This window comes from Haliotis cracherodii, unplaced genomic scaffold (genome assembly GCF_022045235.1).
Source record: "Haliotis cracherodii isolate W230 unplaced genomic scaffold, xgHalCrac1.p SCAF_10, whole genome shotgun sequence".
Lineage (NCBI taxonomy): Eukaryota > Metazoa > Mollusca > Gastropoda > Lepetellida > Haliotidae > Haliotis > Haliotis cracherodii.
In genome coordinates, this window is record NW_027266265.1 from 6053209 (window position 1) to 6072824 (window position 19616).

The window sequence follows — 19616 nt, forward strand, 5'->3', positions numbered from 1 at the left end:
TAACCATGATGTATAATAACAGTGAATTAACAGACAGGGACTTGCTCATTCTGTCCTCAGATTCGTGGACAAAATGATGTTTCTCTTCCATGTGTGTGTTTGCAGATTCCATTGCCGCCGATAATGATGTTGATGCTGTTGATGATGCTGATGAGGATGAAGAGATGCCGTCAGTGTCCAGTGCAGGGGATGCACCAGCTGCCAAGTCCACGGGGAAGGCAGCTGCCAAGTCTACGGGGAAAACGGCTGCTAAGAGTGGGGGGAAGGCAGGTAAAAGTGGGCGTGGCAAGTCGGGGAGAGTGAAGGAGGAAGAAGAAGATGGAGAGGAAGTGCCTACAAAATCTACAGGTGAGAAGACTTTTTGTCCTTCTGGAACTCTAACAACAACCCTTTTAATCAAATTTTTGACAAGTCTTCCCGATGTTTTTTTGACGTATTGTTAATCACATGCTGCCTTGAACATATTCAGTTTGCATTAATATCTTGCTGCTGCACATCAACTTTTGCGATACTAAGATCAGATGTGAGGTGAACGAAAAGGAAATCATAACAAGGCTTTCTAAGGAAGAGAACGTATAGATAACTTCTTTATTATGAGGAACACAACATTGTTTTCCTCATAATAAAGAAGTTGACATCCATATATTCTCTTCCTTATGTGTATCACTTCTAAATGCCTTTCAAAGACCTGAAGGCTTTCTAACTCTTAGCATTGCATGTCCCATGGGGGCGGTCGGGTAGCCTAGTGGTTAAAGCGTTAGTTCGTCACGCCGAAGACCCGGGTTCGATTCCCCACATGGGTACAATGTGTGAAGCCCATTTCTGGTGTCCCCCGCCGTGATATTGCTGGAATATTGCTAAAAGCGGCGTAAAACCATACACACTCACACTCACTGCATGTCCCATGATAACACTGCAGCTTATAGGGACAAATAGCTAGACACATACATTTACTGCTGGCCATAAGGACCACACAATTTGAAACTATGATCCTGACAAGATATGTTCCTATTCCAAACTAAGTGCCCATGGTTGGCAAATTGGGAAATTTGCAATTTATTTCAAAGTTATCGCTTTCCAAAATGCACAGGTACTTTCAATATAGTATTTCAACATTGTATTCAATATTATGATGTAAAATTAAGCATGACATACCCTTCATTGGTCCTGTTATCAGTCAGATACCAGGAACCTCTACAAAGCCATAACATTAGTTTGGACTATAATGGCATGAATTGGTAAAATGGGAATTAATACTGACATTTGCTTCAAATTTGTGGTCGAATATCAGCCTCTGAGGAGGTCTAGATAAAGCCCTGTTAGACTGATCCACATTGGATTACAGGCTGCATTGATTGGTTGTGTTCAGCTCTGCTCCCCAGAGCTCCAGATAACTTTTGGAGCAATTGAGTTTTTACTCTATTTTAATTGGGTTATAACATTTTTCATTGGGTAACCAATATAATTTCACTCATCCATTCATCACTCTTTTGGTTTTTTCCCAAATTAGTGAACATTTTAAGATTTAAAAAAAATGAAATAATATTTTAGATGTATATAACTGTTCTAAATATATAGGCTTGACTCAGAAAGTAAATTAGCTTATAATTGTGTTTCGGAAATTAGCTCCGTTGTACGCATGATACAAAAGCTTCATTGGGTATTTACGCATGCTGTTTTTATACATTGGAGTTTTTCATTCAATACACGCATTTTTGTATGCAAGATGATTGAAAGTAATTGGGTTTTGAATATTTCGGGGGAGTATTTTACGCAAATATGCAGCATATCTAGATAAAGCCTTGTTAGACTGATCCACGTTAGATTACAGGCTGCATTGATTGGTTGTGTACAGCTCTGCTCCTGTTTTCAGTGAGGACAGTGGTGGTGAAGGGGAAAGCCCCTGTGGACCCGGAGTGCAGTATGATGCATAAGACACACGTTTACTTTGACGCCAAGGATGTCTGGGATTGCATGCTCAACCAGGTGAGATTACTGAAGGCTGTACCCCTGGCGACGCCTTGTTGGATTGGTCTATAGCAACCTATGCTGGTCCGATGTAGTGACTAATGGTCAGACTCAGTGACTTGGTTGATTGTGTGTCATCGTGACCCGAAGACATTTGCTAATGTGGACATTCACTAATCCAGACATTTGCAAATCCGGATATTCGCTAATCTGGAAGATATTACAGGGAACTGTTCAGACTGAGAGGGTTTTACTGTACAGAATCAGCCTCACAACCAAGTTGTTTGAGTTTACCTAATGTTTAACACTGATACAGTGTTCTCATCAGGAATAACAAGACTAACAGTGTCTAGAGTAACAGCGTCCTGACTAACAGGGTCCAGACAAACAGTGTCCTGACTAACAATGTCCTGACCAACAGGGTCCAGACTGACAGGGTCCAGACTGACAGGGTCCAGATTAACAGGATTCTGACTAACACTGTCCAGACGAACAGGGTACAGATTAACAGGATTCTGACTAACACTGTCCAGAATAACAGGGTCCAGACTGACTGGGTTCAGGCTAACAGGATTCTGACTAACTGTCCAGGCTAACAGGGTTCAGACTGACAGTTTCCTGACTAACAGGGTCGATTGACAGGATTCTGACTAACACTGTCCAGACAGACAGGGTCCAGACTGACAGGGTCCAGATAAACAGGATTCTGACTAATACTGTCCAGACTAACAGGGTCCAGATTGACAGGGTCCAGGCTAACAGTGTCCAGGCTAACAGTGTCTAGAGTAGCAAGGTGTCACTGTGCGAAGCAAGGTCTGAAAAACTTCTTGTATTTGAGGTGATATTGTTGGTTTGTTGTTTTATTCGGCACTCTGCAATATTCCAGCTTTAGACGGCAGTCTGTAAATAATAGAGTCTGGACCAGACAATCCAGTGATTGATATCATGAGCATCGATCCACGCAATTGGAATCGATGACATGTTTCAACCACGTCAGTGAGCCTGACCACCCGATCCCGTTTGTCGCCTCTTACGACAAGCATAGTCGCCTTTTATAGCAAGCATGGGTTGCTGAAGTCCTATTCTACCCCGGATCTTCACGGGTCTGAGGTGATATATACAGCACAACAATAACACGCGGTTACACAACCTGAGAAAACTTGATTGTTTGTTTGTTTGTTTGTTTGTTTTTCAGACTAATGTGGGTAACAACAACAACAAGTACTACTTGATCCAGATCCTGGAGGAAGACGGCAAGAAGGCTTTCTACGTGTGGCAGCGATGGGGGCGCGTCGGCTACAAGGGGCAGAACAACCTCGTACCCTGTGGTGGCGATCTCGACAAGGCCAAGAACATCTTCTGTAAGAAGTAAGTAAACATCTAACTGCAGCTCTCTAGACTTGGAGACACGGCTAGCCCAGTCATTGGAGTTTGAATTTGTTGGTCTGACTTCCAGATTCTCATTGATTGTAATCCTTAATTTCCTAGCATCATTGCTGGCACAGGTGGCCCAGTCATCTAGGTTACACACAACCAAATGCTTTCCCATACTTAACGTTATATTTTGTATTAAAATAACTAGGCATTTGATTGATAATAAAAATCTATATTGTGATAAAACGGGTCTTACTTCGCAAAGTGCATCAAATCGCGTGAGCACCCTGACTGACAACATGAACATGACTGAAAATATCTCTTGACGCTGAGGTGGCAGTACAAATGTTTTGCAATTCCTGAAATCGGACAGAATCTGTTATAATGTATGGTTTGGGTTTTGATAGTTTTATCTTTTTCAGATTTTCAGACAAAACTAAGAATGACTGGGCGTCACGTGACAGTTTTGTGAAGATGTCTGGGAAGTACGACATGCTGACCATGGACTACACCACTGGGAATGGAAAGGTGAGGACTGACTGCTGTCTCTGGTTGATGGGGGAAATGGGTGAGAACTGACCGCTGTGTCTGACCAATGGGGGAAAAGTGAGAACTGACCATGGGCTACCACTGATGGCGATGGAGGAAAGGTTAGATTTGACCACGGTCTCCGGGCGATGGAGGAAAGGTGAGAACTGACAACTGTGTCCGACCAATGGGGGAAAAGTGAGAACTGACCACAGTCTCCTGCTGATGGGGGAAAGGTGAGAACTGACCACGGGCTCCCACCGATGGGGGAAAGGTGAGAATTGACCATCCAACAATAGAAGAAGAGAGCATACGTAATATGATCCACTGATGATATGTTGTATATTGACAGGCAGAGGACACAGTGGACGCACCTGGCATTAAGAAAGAAGACAGTGTGAAAGTGCCGGACTGCACCCTGGACACCAGGCTACAGGTAAGACCCTGGTCTTCTGGTGTTTTGGTTGGGCGTAAAATGACTGAACAATGCAGCTTGTGTTCTCTGTTTTTCATTTTGAGGCAAGCTCATTTGCATGACATGAGTGAGTGAGTGAGTTTGGTTGTACGTCACTTTTAGCAATATTCAAGCAATATCACGGCGGGGGACATCAAAAATGGGCTTCACACATTGTACCCATGTCGGGAATCGAACCCGGGTCTTCGGCGTGACGTGCAAACGCTTTAACCACTAGGCTACCCGACCACCCCTGCATGACATTAACATTGGAGGAAAACGTAGTTGTTCCTGCGACTGAAGTACCCAGTTTGCAGCTATTCATAAAACACAGCAATTATCGTGTGTCATGTGCAGTTTGTACATTTTTTCGGGCAAGCAGGTTGAAGTTGCCTCCATAAAACTGGGCGATTGAAGCAGGCGGGACCAGACACATGATGGTTGGGTTGTTGTTCCTAAATAGCTAAGGACCACCTCCTTGGTCTAGTGGTAGAGCGTCCTCCCAGAGAGCGGATGGTCCGGGGTTCGATCCCCGACCGCGTCATAACAAAAGACATAAAAAGATGGTACTTGTTGTTACCCTGTCTGGCGTTCGGCATTCAGGGGCTAAAACAAGGACTGGTCGGCTCGGAGTCAGTATTCTGTGTCTGAGTGGGGTATTCATGTTAAATTGCGGCATGGTATCTAAGTGAGCTAGCACTATATATCGCCATCAGTCCGGACTAGTACAAGCAGCCACACACACATACATGCACGTCGCTATATAAGTGCAATAATCTTGGACGCGGCGTTAAACCCCATTTCACCTCACCCCACCTATATAGCTTAGAAGTACCTGATGTGACTGCAGGGTTAGAAACTAACAGTTTTCGTCCACTAGTCCTTATAATGCTAACATATAGCAAAACCCTTAAAAAGGGCTAATTTCTTCTAGTCCTTATACCTTTACCATTTCGCAGTTTGGCAAGGACTGTAGGACTAGTGCCAATTTCTAACCCTTGGTGAGACAGCTGATGTGGCTGACTACTGTGAATCTTTACACATGCATTCAGTCATTGGTTTGCCCAGTCCAGTATTTTATGTGAGGTTATGATGTGGCTTCATGATTGCTGGCTGGAACGTGAAACAACACTCACTCACTTGCTACAAGAGAGAACCTAAAAGATGGTACAGCTGCCTCAGATTAGTCCCCTCTATTTAAATATTTAGACCCGTGAAGATCCGGGGTAGAATAGGTCTTCAGCAAACCATGCTTGCCGTAAAAAGCGACTATGCTTATCGTAAAAGGCGACTGACGGGATCGGATGGTCAGACTCGCTGACTTGGTTCATGCATGTCATCGTATCCCATAGCAAGGATCAATGCTCATGATATCAATCACTGGATTGTCTGGTCCAGATTTGATTATTTACAGACTGACGTCATATAGCTGGAATATTGCTGAGCGCGGCATTAACATGTTAAATTACAAAAAAATCTTTTTTTTAAATTTGATTTAATTGTGACAAAGTGTATTGTATGGATAGTATTGACAATCGTTGTCTGACTCTGTAGAGTGTTGTCTATTCAGGACAATCACTGCATTGATTCTATGTTGCTAAAACCCATCCTTGCCGTAAGAGGCGACTCTGCTTTGCCAAGAGGCGACTAACTGGATCGGGAGGTCAGGGTCGCTGAAGTGGTTGATGTATGTCATCTTATTCCAATTGCCTGGATCAGTGCTCATGATGTCAATCACTAGAGTGTCTGGTCCAGACTCGATTATTTACAGACTGCTGTTATATAGCTGAAATATTACTGAGTGTGGCATTAAACAACAAACATACAAATCAGTGTTACCCTGTCTATTACCTCGCTGTTCTATGTTGCTAAACAGTACATGAGCTGATATTTGACTTGTGTTGGCAGGATCTGGTCAACCTGATCTGTGATATCAAATCTATGGAGGAAGCCGTCGTAGAGATGAAGTACGATGCCAAGAAGGCTCCATTAGGTGGGTAACAGAGTTTTCTCCCTTTCTTGGTGTAAAAATTTGAAAAGATTTACAAACACGTCTAGGAGACAGTGGTATATTCTGGGTTTAGGTAAACTATACTGTCTGATCAAAATGACATCTGTTAACTACATATGTCACATGCTTCATAGGACGAGGACGGTAGTAGCCAAGATCTTAAACAATGGGCAGCATACAGGATGCTGCTGTTTAATTCCCCATATGTACAATGTGTAAAGCCTGGTGTCGCTAGATGTATCACTGCTGGGAAAGTGTGACATAAGCCCTTCTCCCTCAGTCATCATAAGACTGCCTCCATGGTCTAGCATCTGCCCAGAGAACGGGTCAGTTGTTTTAATACCTGGCCATGTGATACCCAAGCACATTAAAAGATGGTACTTGTTGTTACCCTGTCTTACTCAGCATTAAGGGTCTAAAACAAGGAATGGTACCCTCAGAGTCAGTATCGTGTGTCTGAGTGGGGTATCCATGTTAAGTTGCGGCATGATATCTCAGTGTTCCAGCATTCGCTCAGACTAATACCAGCAGCCGCATACAAACACGCACATGCACCCATGCACGCACCCAGGCACGCACCCAGGCACGCACACAATATAAGTGAAATCTTGAACACAACATTCAACCATTTCATCTCACTTCAAAGGATTAAGCAAGACCATTTCAGGGTATCAGGTCGATTCATCTTCTAGGATATGGACTGATTGTCAACAGAATTGTCCTAAAGATTTTACAAAATTTGGTAATGATCTAAAACGTCCTATCTAAAGTTAAATAAACCAATGTCCAAATGCTGTTTTTCGCTTGCGAAATCCTGCAGTTTTATGTAATGTGACACTGAGATCGAGGATCCACGTGATGACTCAGTGATGCCCTGTTGTTGTAGGCAAGCTTACGGAGAACCAGATCAAGTTTGGCTACTCGGCCCTGAAAGTGATTGAAGGATTGATCAACAAGGGGGACATGAGCAGGAAGCTGACGGATGCTTGTAACGACTTCTACACTCGCATACCTCACAATTTTGGGTAAATAACAGTAAATATATCCTGTTGCATCTTCCTGTATTATCAGATCATGATTTGTAAAATCTGCTGAACAGATTGTGGCAATGTGGTTCTACAATGACCGAAAATACGTGAATCTGATTGGTCTATCAGTTTTTAAATCAAAATAACCTCCTCTGATTGCAGCAGCTGATTTGACTGCCGCATCACTGCAGGAGCTAATATTGTAGAAAAGTACTTTTTTCTTTGTCTCTGCAGTATACTTATGTCTTGTGATAGGTAGTGTGTGTGAACCATGGTACCTGTCCACTAGTGAAATGTCGGATATGATGAGAATCCAATTGTGTGTGATTTGTTAAAACACTGTAACCCTCTGAACATACGTCTTTGTGGAAGGTACGCCACTGAGAGCAATAAGGGTCGTGGGTTCTTCAAGGCTTTCTGAGACTTTTATTCTATGGACCACAAGTCTGAAACTTTTGACATTAGGGTTATGAGAAGAACAATTTTCTCATATACTCGGGTTTGTTTTATTATGATGATGATAGTGATGATGATGATTGTGAAGATGATGGTGTTGATGATTATTATGATGATAATGATGATTGCAAAGATTAAGCATGTGAAAATGATGCTGATGATGATTGTGAAGATGATGATGATGATTGTGAAGATGATGATGATTGTGATGATGATGCTGATGATGATTGTGAAGATGATGATGATTGTGAAAATGATGCTGATGATTGTGAAGATGATGATGATTGTGATGATGATGATGATTGTGAAGATGATGATGATTGTGAAAATGATGCTGATGATGATTGTGAAGATGATGATGATGATTGTGAAGATGATGATGATTGTGAAGATGATGCTGATGATGATTGTGAAGATGATGATGATTGTGAAAATGATGCTGATGATGATTGTGAAGATGATGATGATTGTGAAGATGATGATTGTGATTGTGATGATGATCTGGGATTAACACCACTGTCTCCTACAGGATGAAGACCCCGCCAATCATCAGGACCAAGCAGGAGGTGAAGGACAAGATTCAGCTGCTGGAGGTGAGTCACCCCTCCCTCACACCACTCACTCTCACCACTCACTCTCACCACTCACTCTCACCACTCACTCTCACCACTCACCCCTCACTCTCACCCTTCACTCTCACCCCTCGCTCTCACCCCTCGCTCTCACCCCTCACTCTCACCCCTCACTCTCACCCCTCACCCTCACCCCTCACTCTCACCCCTCACCCTCACCCCTCACCCCTCACTCTCACCACTCACTCTCACCACTCACCCTCACTCTCACCCCTCACTCTCACCACTCACCATCACTCTCACCCCTCACTCTCACCCCCTCACCCTCACCCTCACTCTCACCCCTCACCCTCACCCCTCACTCTCACCCCTCACCCTCACCCCTCACCCTCACCCCTCACTCTCACCCCTCTCCCTCACCCCTCACTCTCACCCCTCACTCTCACCCCTCACTCTCACCCCTCACTCTCACCCCTCACCCTCACCCCTCACTCTCACCCCTCACCCTCACCCTCACCCTCACCCTCACCCTCACCCCTCACTCTCACCCCTCACTCTCACCCCTCACTCTCACCCCTCACTCTCACCCCTCACTCTCACCCCTCACCCTCACCCTCACCCTCACCCCTCACCCTCACCCCTCACCCTCACCCCTCACCCTCACCCTCACCCTCACCCCTCACTCTCACCCCTCACCCTCACCCCTCACCCTCACCCCTCACCCTCACCCTCACCCTCACCCCTCACTCTCACCCCTCACTCTCACCCCTCACCCTCACCCTCACCCTCACCCCTCACTCTCACCCCTCACTCTCACCCCTCACCCTCACCCTCACCCTCACCCCTCACCCTCACCCCTCACCCTCACCCCTCACTCTCACCACTCACCATCACTCTCACCCCTCACTCTCACCCCTCACTCTCACCCCTCACCCTCACCCCTCACCCTCACCCCTCACTCTCACCCCTCACTCTCACCCCTCACTCTCACCACTCACTCTCACCCCTCACCCTCACCCCTCACCCTCACCCCTCACTCTCACCCCTCACTCTCACCACTCACTCTCACCACTCACTCTCACCCCTCACTCTCACCACTCACCCTCACCCCTCACTCTCACCACTCACTCTCACCACTCACTCTCACCACTCACTCTCACCACTCACTCTCACCACTCACCCTCACCCCTCACCCTCACCCCTCACTCTCACCCCTCACTCTCACCCCTCACTCTCACCACTCACTCTCACCACTCACTCTCACCACTCACCCTCACCCCTCACCCTCACCCCTCACTCTCACCCCTCACCCTCACCCCTCACCCTCACCCCTCACTCTCACCCCTCACTCTCACCACTCACTCTCACCACTCACTCTCACCACTCACCCTCACCCCTCACCCTCACCCCTCACTCTCACCCCTCACTCTCACCACTCACTCTCACTCTTCACTCTCACCACTCACCCTCACCCCCTCACTCTCACCCCTCACTCTCACCCCTCACTCTCACCCCTCACCCTCACCCCTCACTCTCACCCCTCACTCTCACCCCTCACCCTCACCCCTCACCCTCACCCCTCACTCTCACCCCTCACTCTCACCACTCACTCTCACCACTCACTCTCACCACTCACCCTCACCCCTCACCCTCACCCCTCACTCTCACCCCTCACTCTCACCACTCACTCTCACTCTTCACTCTCACCACTCACCCTCACCCCTCACTCTCACCCCTCACTCTCCACCCCTCACTCTCACCCCTCACTCTCACCCCTCACTCTCACCCCTCACCCTCACCCCTCACCCTCACCCCTCACTCTCACCCCTCACTCTCACCCCTCACTCTCACCCCTCACTCTCACCACTCACCCTCACCCCTCACTCTCACCCCTCACTCTCACCCCTCACCCTCACCCCTCACCCTCACCCCTCACTCTCACCACTCACTCTCACCACTCACCCTCACCCCTCACCCTCACCCCTCACTCTCACCCCTCACTCTCACCCCTCACTCTCACCCCTCACCCTCACCCCTCACCCTCACCCCTCACCCTCACCCCTCACTCTCACCACTCACCTCTCACCACTCACCTCTCACCACTCACCCTCACCCCTCACCCTCACCCCTCACTCTCACCCCTCACTCTCACCACTCACTCTCACTCTTCACTCTCACCACTCACCCTCACCCCTCACTCTCACCCCTCACTCTCACCCCTCACTCTCACCCCTCACTCTCACCCCTCACTCTCACCCCTCACTCTCACCCCTCACCCTCACCCCTCACCCTCACCCCTCACTCTCACCCCTCTCCCCTCACCCCTCACTCTCACCCCTCACCCTCACCCCTCACCCTCACCCCTCACTCTCACCCCTCACTCTCACCCCTCACCCTCACCCTCACTCTCACCCCTCACTCTCACCCCCTCACCCTCACCCCTCACCCTCACCCCTCACTCTCACCCCTCACTCTCACCACTCACTCTCACCACTCACTCTCACCACTCACCCTCACCCTCACCCCTCACTCTCACCCCTCACTCTCACCACTCACTCTCACTCTTCACTCTCACCACTCACCCCTCACCCCCTCACTCTCACCCCTCACTCTCACCCCTCACTCTCACCACTCACTCTCACCACTCACTCTCACCACTCACCCTCACCCCTCACTCTCACCACTCACTCTCACCCCTCACTCTCACCACTCACTCTCACCACTCACCCTCACCCCTCACCCTCACCCCTCACTCTCACCCCTCACTCTCACCCCTCACCCTCACCCCTCACCCTCACCCCTCACTCTCACCCCTCACTCTCACCACTCACTCTCACCACTCACTCTCACCCCTCACCCCTCACCCCTCACTCTCACCCCCTCACTCTCACCACTCACTCTCACTCTTCACTCTCACCACTCACCCTCACCCCTCACTCTCACCCCTCACTCTCACCCCTCACTCTCACCCTTCACTCTCACCCCTCACTCTCACCCCTCACTCTCACCCCTCACTCTCACCCTTCACCCTCACCCCTCACTCTCACCCCTCACTCTCACCACTCACCCTCACCCCTCACTCTCACCCTTCACTCTCACCCCTCACTCTCACCCCTCACTCTCACCCCTCACTCTCACTCTCACCCCTCACTCTCACCCTTCACTCTCACCCCTCACTCTCACCCTTCACCCTCACCCCTCACCCCTCACCCCTCACTCTCACCACTCACCCTCACCCCTCACTCTCACCCTTCACTCTCACCCCTCACTCTCACCCCTCACTCTCACCACTCACCACTCACCCTCACCCCACACTCTCACCCTTCACTCTCACCCCTCACCCTCACCCCTCACCCTCACCACTCACCACTCACCCCTCACTCTCACCCTTCACTCTCACCCCTCACTCTCACCACTCACCCTCACCCCTCACTCTCACCCTTCACTCTCACCCCTCACCCTCACCCCTCACTCTCACCACTCACCACTCACCCTCACCCCCACACTCTCACCCTTCACTCTCACCACTCACCCTCACCCCTCACTGTCACCCCTCACCCTCACTACTTATCCCCACCCCTCACTCTCACCACTCACTCTCACCCCTCACTCTCACCCCTCACCCTCACCCCTCACTCTCACCACTCCCTCTCACCCCTTACTCTCACTACTCACTCTCACCCCTCAATCTCACCCCTCAATCTCACCACTCACTCTCACCCCTCACTCTCACCACTCTCACCACTCACTCTCACCCCTCAATCTCACCCCTCAATCTCACCCCTCAATCTCACCACTCACTCTCACCCCTCACTCTCACCCATCAATCTCACACTCCCTCTCACCACTCACTCTCTCTGTGGTGAGTCGGGCTGAGTAGGCCCCTATTGCAACTGTGACCTGTCGCCATGGGGCTTTGTTCATGCTGTCAATCACCAGTTTGCCTGGCCCAGAATTTATTACTCATAGCTGAAAGTCCCTTAGCCCTGCCAGGATGCGCTGATCATGTTTACTAAGTACTAAGAGACTTTGTATTGTAAATTAAGAGAAAAATGTAATAATTGAATCTCGGTTTGTGTGTTCATGTGTGACCATGTTTATGATTGTGCTTCCCAGGCCCTGAGTGACATAGAGATCGCAATCAAGATGTTGAAGGAAGGAGACATGTCCGAGAACCCAGTAGACAGACACTACCATTCACTCAAATGTGGCCTTGAACCACTGGACAAGGGTCACGACGACTTCAAGGTAAGCAAACAAAACACAAACCAAACCAAAAGTCTCTCTGACCCTTTTGCTTCATTCTTGTTGTAAATGTGAGTATGAGATAACCCAATCTCATTAAAATCAGATCTAGGATCTCTTTGCCGCTAAACAAAGATCTGAGGACATCCTGTTACGGTCATGTCAGAACGACCTTTCGCGAACTTTGACCGACCACCGAAATGACTAACAAGAAGTTGATATCAGCCAATTAGAAAGCAGCTTTCTTGAGCTTTACGGCACACGTTTCAACCTGGCGACTTCCATTTCGCCTTAAAAACTAGCATTTAAAACAATGTTGAAAACTGAACAAATGAACATTCCGAAATGTTCAATATATGGTTGAGATTGTATGGCAGTGCTTCCCACGTACTTTTCAACGCCTCCTCCATTCAAATGTTTATCGCACGGAGGCAAGAGATAGACGAGAATTTCGATGGAATCAGTCGTACGGGCTGTAACTGTCATTCGGAATACCCCGTGTTAACATTTTCGAGGTTTTCGATTTTCACTTTCATGATCTGGTAAGTGATGCTTTGATTGGTCGAATGAAATGTCCTTCTGACGTGACCCTTTATGGGATGTCCTCAAATCTGATTATAATGAGATTGGATATTACCCAAATAGCGATTATGATGGAAGACAGACTCACTGCTGTTTCAGTATTGCTCTCTTCCCTAAAAGCGTTGTCATGTTACATTTGTTGCTCAGGCATAGTAGGCCACAATGATATTGCTGCAGTATTCCCACAATCTTTGACATACCCATGATACGTTAAGACAAGAAGTGGTCTCCCGGAGCGGATGCTTGTCGTAAGATGACACTGAGTGGATCGGCTGGTCCGGCTTGGTGTTTCAGTTGATTGCATGTCATCGTACTCTGGCATTGATCATTGCTCATACTATCAATCAGTGGATTGTCTGATCCAGATTATTTATTGCTGGAAATTGCTGAGTATTGAAGATTGGTCTTCAGCAACCCATACTTGCCATAAGAGGCGACAACGCTTGTCGTGAAAAGGACGAACGGGATCGGGTGGTCAATGCCGCTGACTTGGTTGATGCATGTCATCGTGTCCCAATTGCGTAGATCGACGCTCATGATGTCAATCACTGGATTGTTTGGTCCAGATTTATTATTTACAGACCACCATAACAACAAACAACAGACAACCGTTGTTGTAAGTGGCGACTAGAGGAGGTTAGGATGACCAAAATGGCTGCTAAGAAGGATTTGCATTGTCAGGATTTGGAGTCCTGACAGAAGATGGTTTTCAAAATATGAATTGTTATTTGGGAAACATGGCAGTCCTGCTCCAATATTTGCTTGTATGCAGATGTCTACAATGTCTACAGTCTACATTCCTACAATCCTTTACTTGTTTTAGTGGGACATGGGTGGGGTTGCGTCCCAGAAACCTGCGATTGTGGGTTCGAATCTAAGTTCACCCCGATTATGTTTCTAGGTTTGTCAGCACCATACCCGTGCTCGTGGGTTTCACCGAAGTGGTAAACGTCTTAGACCTGCATCGCTTCGGGCTTTCCTCCCACATTAAGCCGACACACCGTGATATAACTGGAATACTGTTAAAAGCGGCGTTAATCCCAACTCACTCACTCACTGACTGACTAACTGACATGTTTCAGCTGCTGAATGAGTACCTGCAGTCCACGCACGCCGCCACACACAACATGTACAAGATGCAGCTGATGGACGTCTTCACCTGCCAGAAGGACGGGGAGGCCTCCAAATTCGTGGACCATGGAAACAGGTTGGTCCTGTCGATCAAAAATAATTGGGTGGGCAGTAGGCACGGGTATTGGAGGTTAAAATTGTTACACAATATTTTGCGATGCTCAAGGCCATATTGTGATACGTATCACGATATATTGTATAATTCTAAATTTTGAATTCAGAAGCAATCCGACACATTAAGGTATAAATTGAAGTTCGAAAATGGAACAAAACAAGATGCTGGTACAACATGATGTATACTCAGTCAATAAATACGCAGGCCTACAACAGCAAAGGCATTTGGCAAGAAAATAACATTAAAGACACGATGAGAATCGCATTTTGAAATCACCCGATATACCGAGCATTAAAACATGATACGCGATCGCACGAAACAATGGAAATAATAACTTAGATGTAAGTTTGATTACTTTTAGATATATTTTTGTTGATTTTATTTATCACTTTGTATAATATATTTAAAGATTTGCTTAAAACGTCTTTATTTTGCTCTTTGACATGTTCGATGCGGACCCGTTGTCGAAATGTGTGTCCGAGAATTTTATTTTCAATAACATCGCGGGAAATAGTGAATAATTTTTTAATTTATCGATAAAAAATGATAAATTGAAATGGAATACGTATTTCAGACATTGTGAAATGTGACAGATTTAATAAATGAATGATATTACAGGTAGATCTAGGTCCATAAAAATATATAATATTTTGACGTGACGTGAGATAAACACATATTGATGATTTGAGATTGGCCGAGCGCGCTCCCCCGCCTCGGCCTCGGTTAAACGGCTCATCGTCTATAACGCCCACCAATTATTTGGACCCCATTGGTAGCGTTGTAGCGAGGGACCACTGTATTGTGATAGGTATTATGGAAAGAATGAACCTCAATTTACTGATATACTGGTAATACCGCTTAGTGGTTACGCTGTTTGCTCATTAAGCTTAAAAATGCAATGTTTAAATACAATGTTAATATACAGTGTTAATATACAGTGTTTAAATACAATGTTAATATACAGTGTTAAAATACAATCTTAATATACAGTGTTAAAATACAATCTTAATATACAGTGTTAAAATACAATCTTAATATACAGTGTTAAAATACAATCTTAATATACAGTGTTCAAATACAATCTTAATATACAGTGTTCAAATACAATCTTAATATACAGTGTTCAAATACAATCTTAATATACAGTGTTCAAATACAATGTTAATATTTGATAAGGAAGAGAGGTTATGGATGTCAACTTCTTTGTTATGAGGAACACAACGTTTTGGAATATATACTGACTCCTTCATCAGGTGTAATGTTAAACATTTCACCTGATGAAGGAGTAAGTATACGCTCTGAAATGTTGTGTTCCTAATAATAAAGAAGTTGACATCCATACATTCTCTTCCTTATGTGTATCACTTCTAAATGCCATTCAAAGACTTCATACATGTATATGATTTTGAAGTACAGTGTTAATATACAATTTTAAAATACCACTGAAATTAAGAACAAAGTAACAGGACCACATTTGCCTGTCGAAGAGTCCAATTTATTTATTTAAATTCCTAGATAGAATCCTGGAATTGCTTCCGTCAGTATTGATCAGTTACAGCTGTGCCCAGTTGCACTGAGCAATCTTCACATTATATCAGGAACAACTCCCACAGTTCAACATAGAGCTGTAAGCACTGGTCTGTGTCACCTGGTAGAACCTGATTCAACCATTTCTTCACTGCCTTTTCCCAGAATGCTGTTGTGGCATGGATCGCGGTTGACCAACTGGGTCGGAATTCTAAGCCAGGGACTACGCATCGCACCACCGGAGGCTCCTGTGACTGGATACATGGTAGGAACAGTCTCAATACTGGGATTGGATGGTCAAAATGGCTGCCGAGTCTACTGTAATGTTACTGTGTGTCAATTTGATAACATTCTATGATATCTGTCACCGTGACATTCAATAACGTTCAATATGTCGTGTGCCAAAAACACACTCAGCTCTAGTTATGTTATTGGCCCCAGTTAGTTATGTTATGTCTCGCCCAAATTTGACTGTTACGTCTGCTGTAGTTGTATAAACGTTTTCATGTTTCATGTATTTTAACACTTGTTTTTTCTCCCCCAGTTTGGCAAGGGTGTTTACTTCGCTGACATGTCCAGTAAAAGTGCAAACTACTGCTTCACATCGAGAGCAAAAAATATCGGTCTCCTCCTGTTGTGTGAAGTAAGTTTTTAGCTTGAGAATATTTATCTTTTCGCTAGAAATAATTATTTGCAACTGGCACTGATGTAAGTCATTATGGAAGGTGACATTTTATGACAAGTTCAGCCTGGGGCGGTGAGGTAGCCTAGTGGTTAAAGCTTTCGCACGTCATGCCGAAGACCCGGGTTCGATTCCCGACATGGGTACAATGTGTGAAGCCCATTTCTAGTGTCCCCCGCCGTGATATTGCTGGAATATTGCTAAAAGCGGCGTAAAACCAAACTCACTCACTCACTCGAAGTTCAGCCTGAACAGAACTAGTGAGTTTGTAAGTCCTGCAGCTCTTTATGTGTGCTTGGATGTAAAATTGTAGTCAGATAGCATCAGTCAGCCACTTGTATTGTGAGATTTATCAGAACAACTTACAGATGACTTCAGATCAAGACCTTTGTATCTTTGATTGATTTCACTTTTTTCCCAAAGTATTAATCTATAATGTGCGAATGTGTGGCAAATGGCATTCAGTGTCAAGAAGCATGTGAATGTTCCTTGAGGAAGTCCCAGCTGTATGGGGGATAGTCCTCAAGGCAGTCCCAGCTGTATGAGGGCTGTTCCTCAAGGCAGTCCCAGCTGTGTGGGGGCTGTTCCTTGAGGCAGTCCCAGCTGTATGGGGGCTGTTCCTCAAGGCAGTCCCAGCTGTATTGGGGGCTGTTCCTTGAGGCAGTCCCAGCTGTATGGGGGCTGTTCCTCAAGGCAGTCCCAGCTGTATGAGGGCTGTTCCTCAAGGCAGTCCCAGCTGTGTGGGGGCTGTTCCTCAAGGCAGCCCCAGCTGTATGGGTGCTGATCCTCAAGGCAGTCCCAGCTGTATGGGGGCTGTTCTTCAAGGCAGTCCCAGCTGTATGGGGGGCTGTTCTTCAAGGCAGTCCCAGCTGTATGGGGGCTGTTCTTCAAGGCAGTCCCATCTGTATGAGGGCTGTTCCTCAAGGAAGTCCCAGCTGTATGGGGGGGCTGTTCTTCAAGGCAGTCCCAGCTGTATTGGGGCTGTTCCTCAAGGCAGTCCCAGCTGTATGGGGGGCTGTTCTTCAAGGCAGTCCCAGCTGTATGGGGGCTGTTACTCAATGAAGTCCCAGCTGTATGGGGGCTGTTCCTCAAGGCAGTCCCAGCTGTATTGGGGGCTGTTCCTTGAGGCAGTCCCAGCTGTATGGGGGCTGTTCCTCAAGGCAGCCCCAGCTGTATGGGTGCTGATCCTCAAGGCAGTCCCAGCTATATGGGGGCTGTTCTTCAAGGCAGTCCCAGCTGTATGGGGGCCGTTCTTCAAGGCAGTCCCAGCTGTATTGGGGGCTGTTCTTCAAGGCAGTCCCAGCTGTATTGGGGCTGTTCTTCAAGGCAGTCCCATCTGTATGGGGGCTGTTCCTCAAGGAAGTCCCAGCTGTATGGGGGGGCTGTTCTTCAAGGCAGTCCCAGCTGTATTGGGGCTGTTCCTCAAGGCAGTCCCAGCTGTATTGGGGCTGTTCCACAAGGCAGTCCCAGCTGTATGGGGGCTGTTCTTCAAGACAGTCCCAGCTGTATGGGGCCTGTTCTTCAAGGCAGTCCCAGCTGTATGGGGGCTGTTCTTCAAGGCAGTCCCAGCTGTATGGGGGCTGTTCTTCAAGGCAGTCCCAGCTGTATGGGGGCTGTTCGTCAAGGCAATCCCAGCTGTATGGAGGCTGTTCTTCAAGGCAGTCCCAGCTGTATGGGGCTGTTCCTCAAGGAAGTCCCAGCTGTATGGGGGCTGTTCTTCAAGGCTGTACCAGCTGTAGTGGAGCTGCTCCTAACGGCAGTCCTAGCTGTATGGGGGCTGTTCCTCAAGGCAATCCCAGCTGAATGGGGGCTGTTCCTCAAGGCAATCCCAGCTGTATGGGGGCTGTTCCTCAAGGCAGTCCCAGCTGTATGGGGGCTGTTCCTCAAAGCAATCCCAGCTGTATGGGGGCCTCAAGGCAGTCCCATCTGTATTGGGGCTGTTCCCTAAGGCAATCCCAGCTGTAAGGGGGTTGTTCCTCAAGGCAGTCCCAGCTGTATGGGGGCCTCAAGGAAGTCCAAGCTCTATGGGGGCTGTTCCTCAAGGCAATCCTAGCTGTATGGGAGCTGTTCCTCAAGGCAGCCCCAGCTGTATGGGGGCTGTTCCTCAAGGCAGTCCCAGCTGCAACTGTTGTAGGCCTGTGTTAAAGGGAGACTAGGCTCGGGGTTATTGGCAGACCCAGCATTTTAAAAGACCCTAAACACTATTTTTGTGTCAGTTTTATGATGTGTAACAATTTAGCAGTTAATGTTTGCCCTAATTACACAGTAACAATTTCTCGGTGTCACACATGGTATATCAGTGTCTTGGATTGGGCAAAGTTTGGCTCCACACCATGGAACAGAGACCCCCTTTAAAGTATGACAGTTCTGAGTGTCACTGTAATTAAATTTGAGACACAGAGCCCCGGAGGTCATGGATCAATGTTTGCATATTTCCTTGTGTACCAGGTGTCGCTGGGCGCGATGAACGAGATCCTCGCTGCTGACTACAACGCCGCCTCGCTGCCGGCTGGGAAACACAGTGTGAAGGGAGCAGGGAAGATAGCACCCGACCCCAAGTGTCATAAAACAATGTAAGTATTCTCCCCAGGGAGCAGAGAATGCATTTGGTGTACATGCTGACATGTTGAACCTGCTAATGATGTGGGTTATAAGCATGCCTCCTGTTGTGTGGAAGGGTGGTGAGGTGGCTGTATGGTTAAAGTGTTCGCTCATCACGTCAAAGGCCAGGGTTTGTTTCCCCACCTGCGTACAATGTGCAAAGCCCATTGCTGGTGTCTCCTGCCAAGATTTTGCTGGAATGTTGCTAAAGGCTGCGTAAAACCATACTCATTCACTGTGTTGTGGAGACTTATATATTTATTCTCGCCAATGCAGAAAGCTCACAGACTTGGAGATTTAATAATGTTATGTTGCTTGGGACCTGAGAATTGTCCAGTCACC

General features: G+C 47.1%; 1 protein-coding gene across 1 annotated transcript in view; it reads left to right on the forward strand.

Moving 5' to 3' along the window:
* Positions 1-19616, forward strand: part of LOC139453993 (poly [ADP-ribose] polymerase 2-like) — a 30047-nt gene that overhangs the window by 6415 nt on the left and 4016 nt on the right. Inside the window, exons 5-17 of the mRNA XM_071235467.1 lie at positions 106-348; positions 1874-1986; positions 3164-3336; positions 3765-3870; positions 4223-4306; positions 6233-6317; positions 7222-7360; positions 8349-8412; positions 12508-12639; positions 14301-14425; positions 16157-16256; positions 16536-16634; positions 19122-19246. Of these exons, the coding sequence (XP_071091568.1) occupies positions 106-348; positions 1874-1986; positions 3164-3336; positions 3765-3870; positions 4223-4306; positions 6233-6317; positions 7222-7360; positions 8349-8412; positions 12508-12639; positions 14301-14425; positions 16157-16256; positions 16536-16634; positions 19122-19246 (1588 nt within the window). The remainder of the gene's footprint in view (positions 1-105; positions 349-1873; positions 1987-3163; positions 3337-3764; positions 3871-4222; positions 4307-6232; positions 6318-7221; positions 7361-8348; positions 8413-12507; positions 12640-14300; positions 14426-16156; positions 16257-16535; positions 16635-19121; positions 19247-19616) is intronic.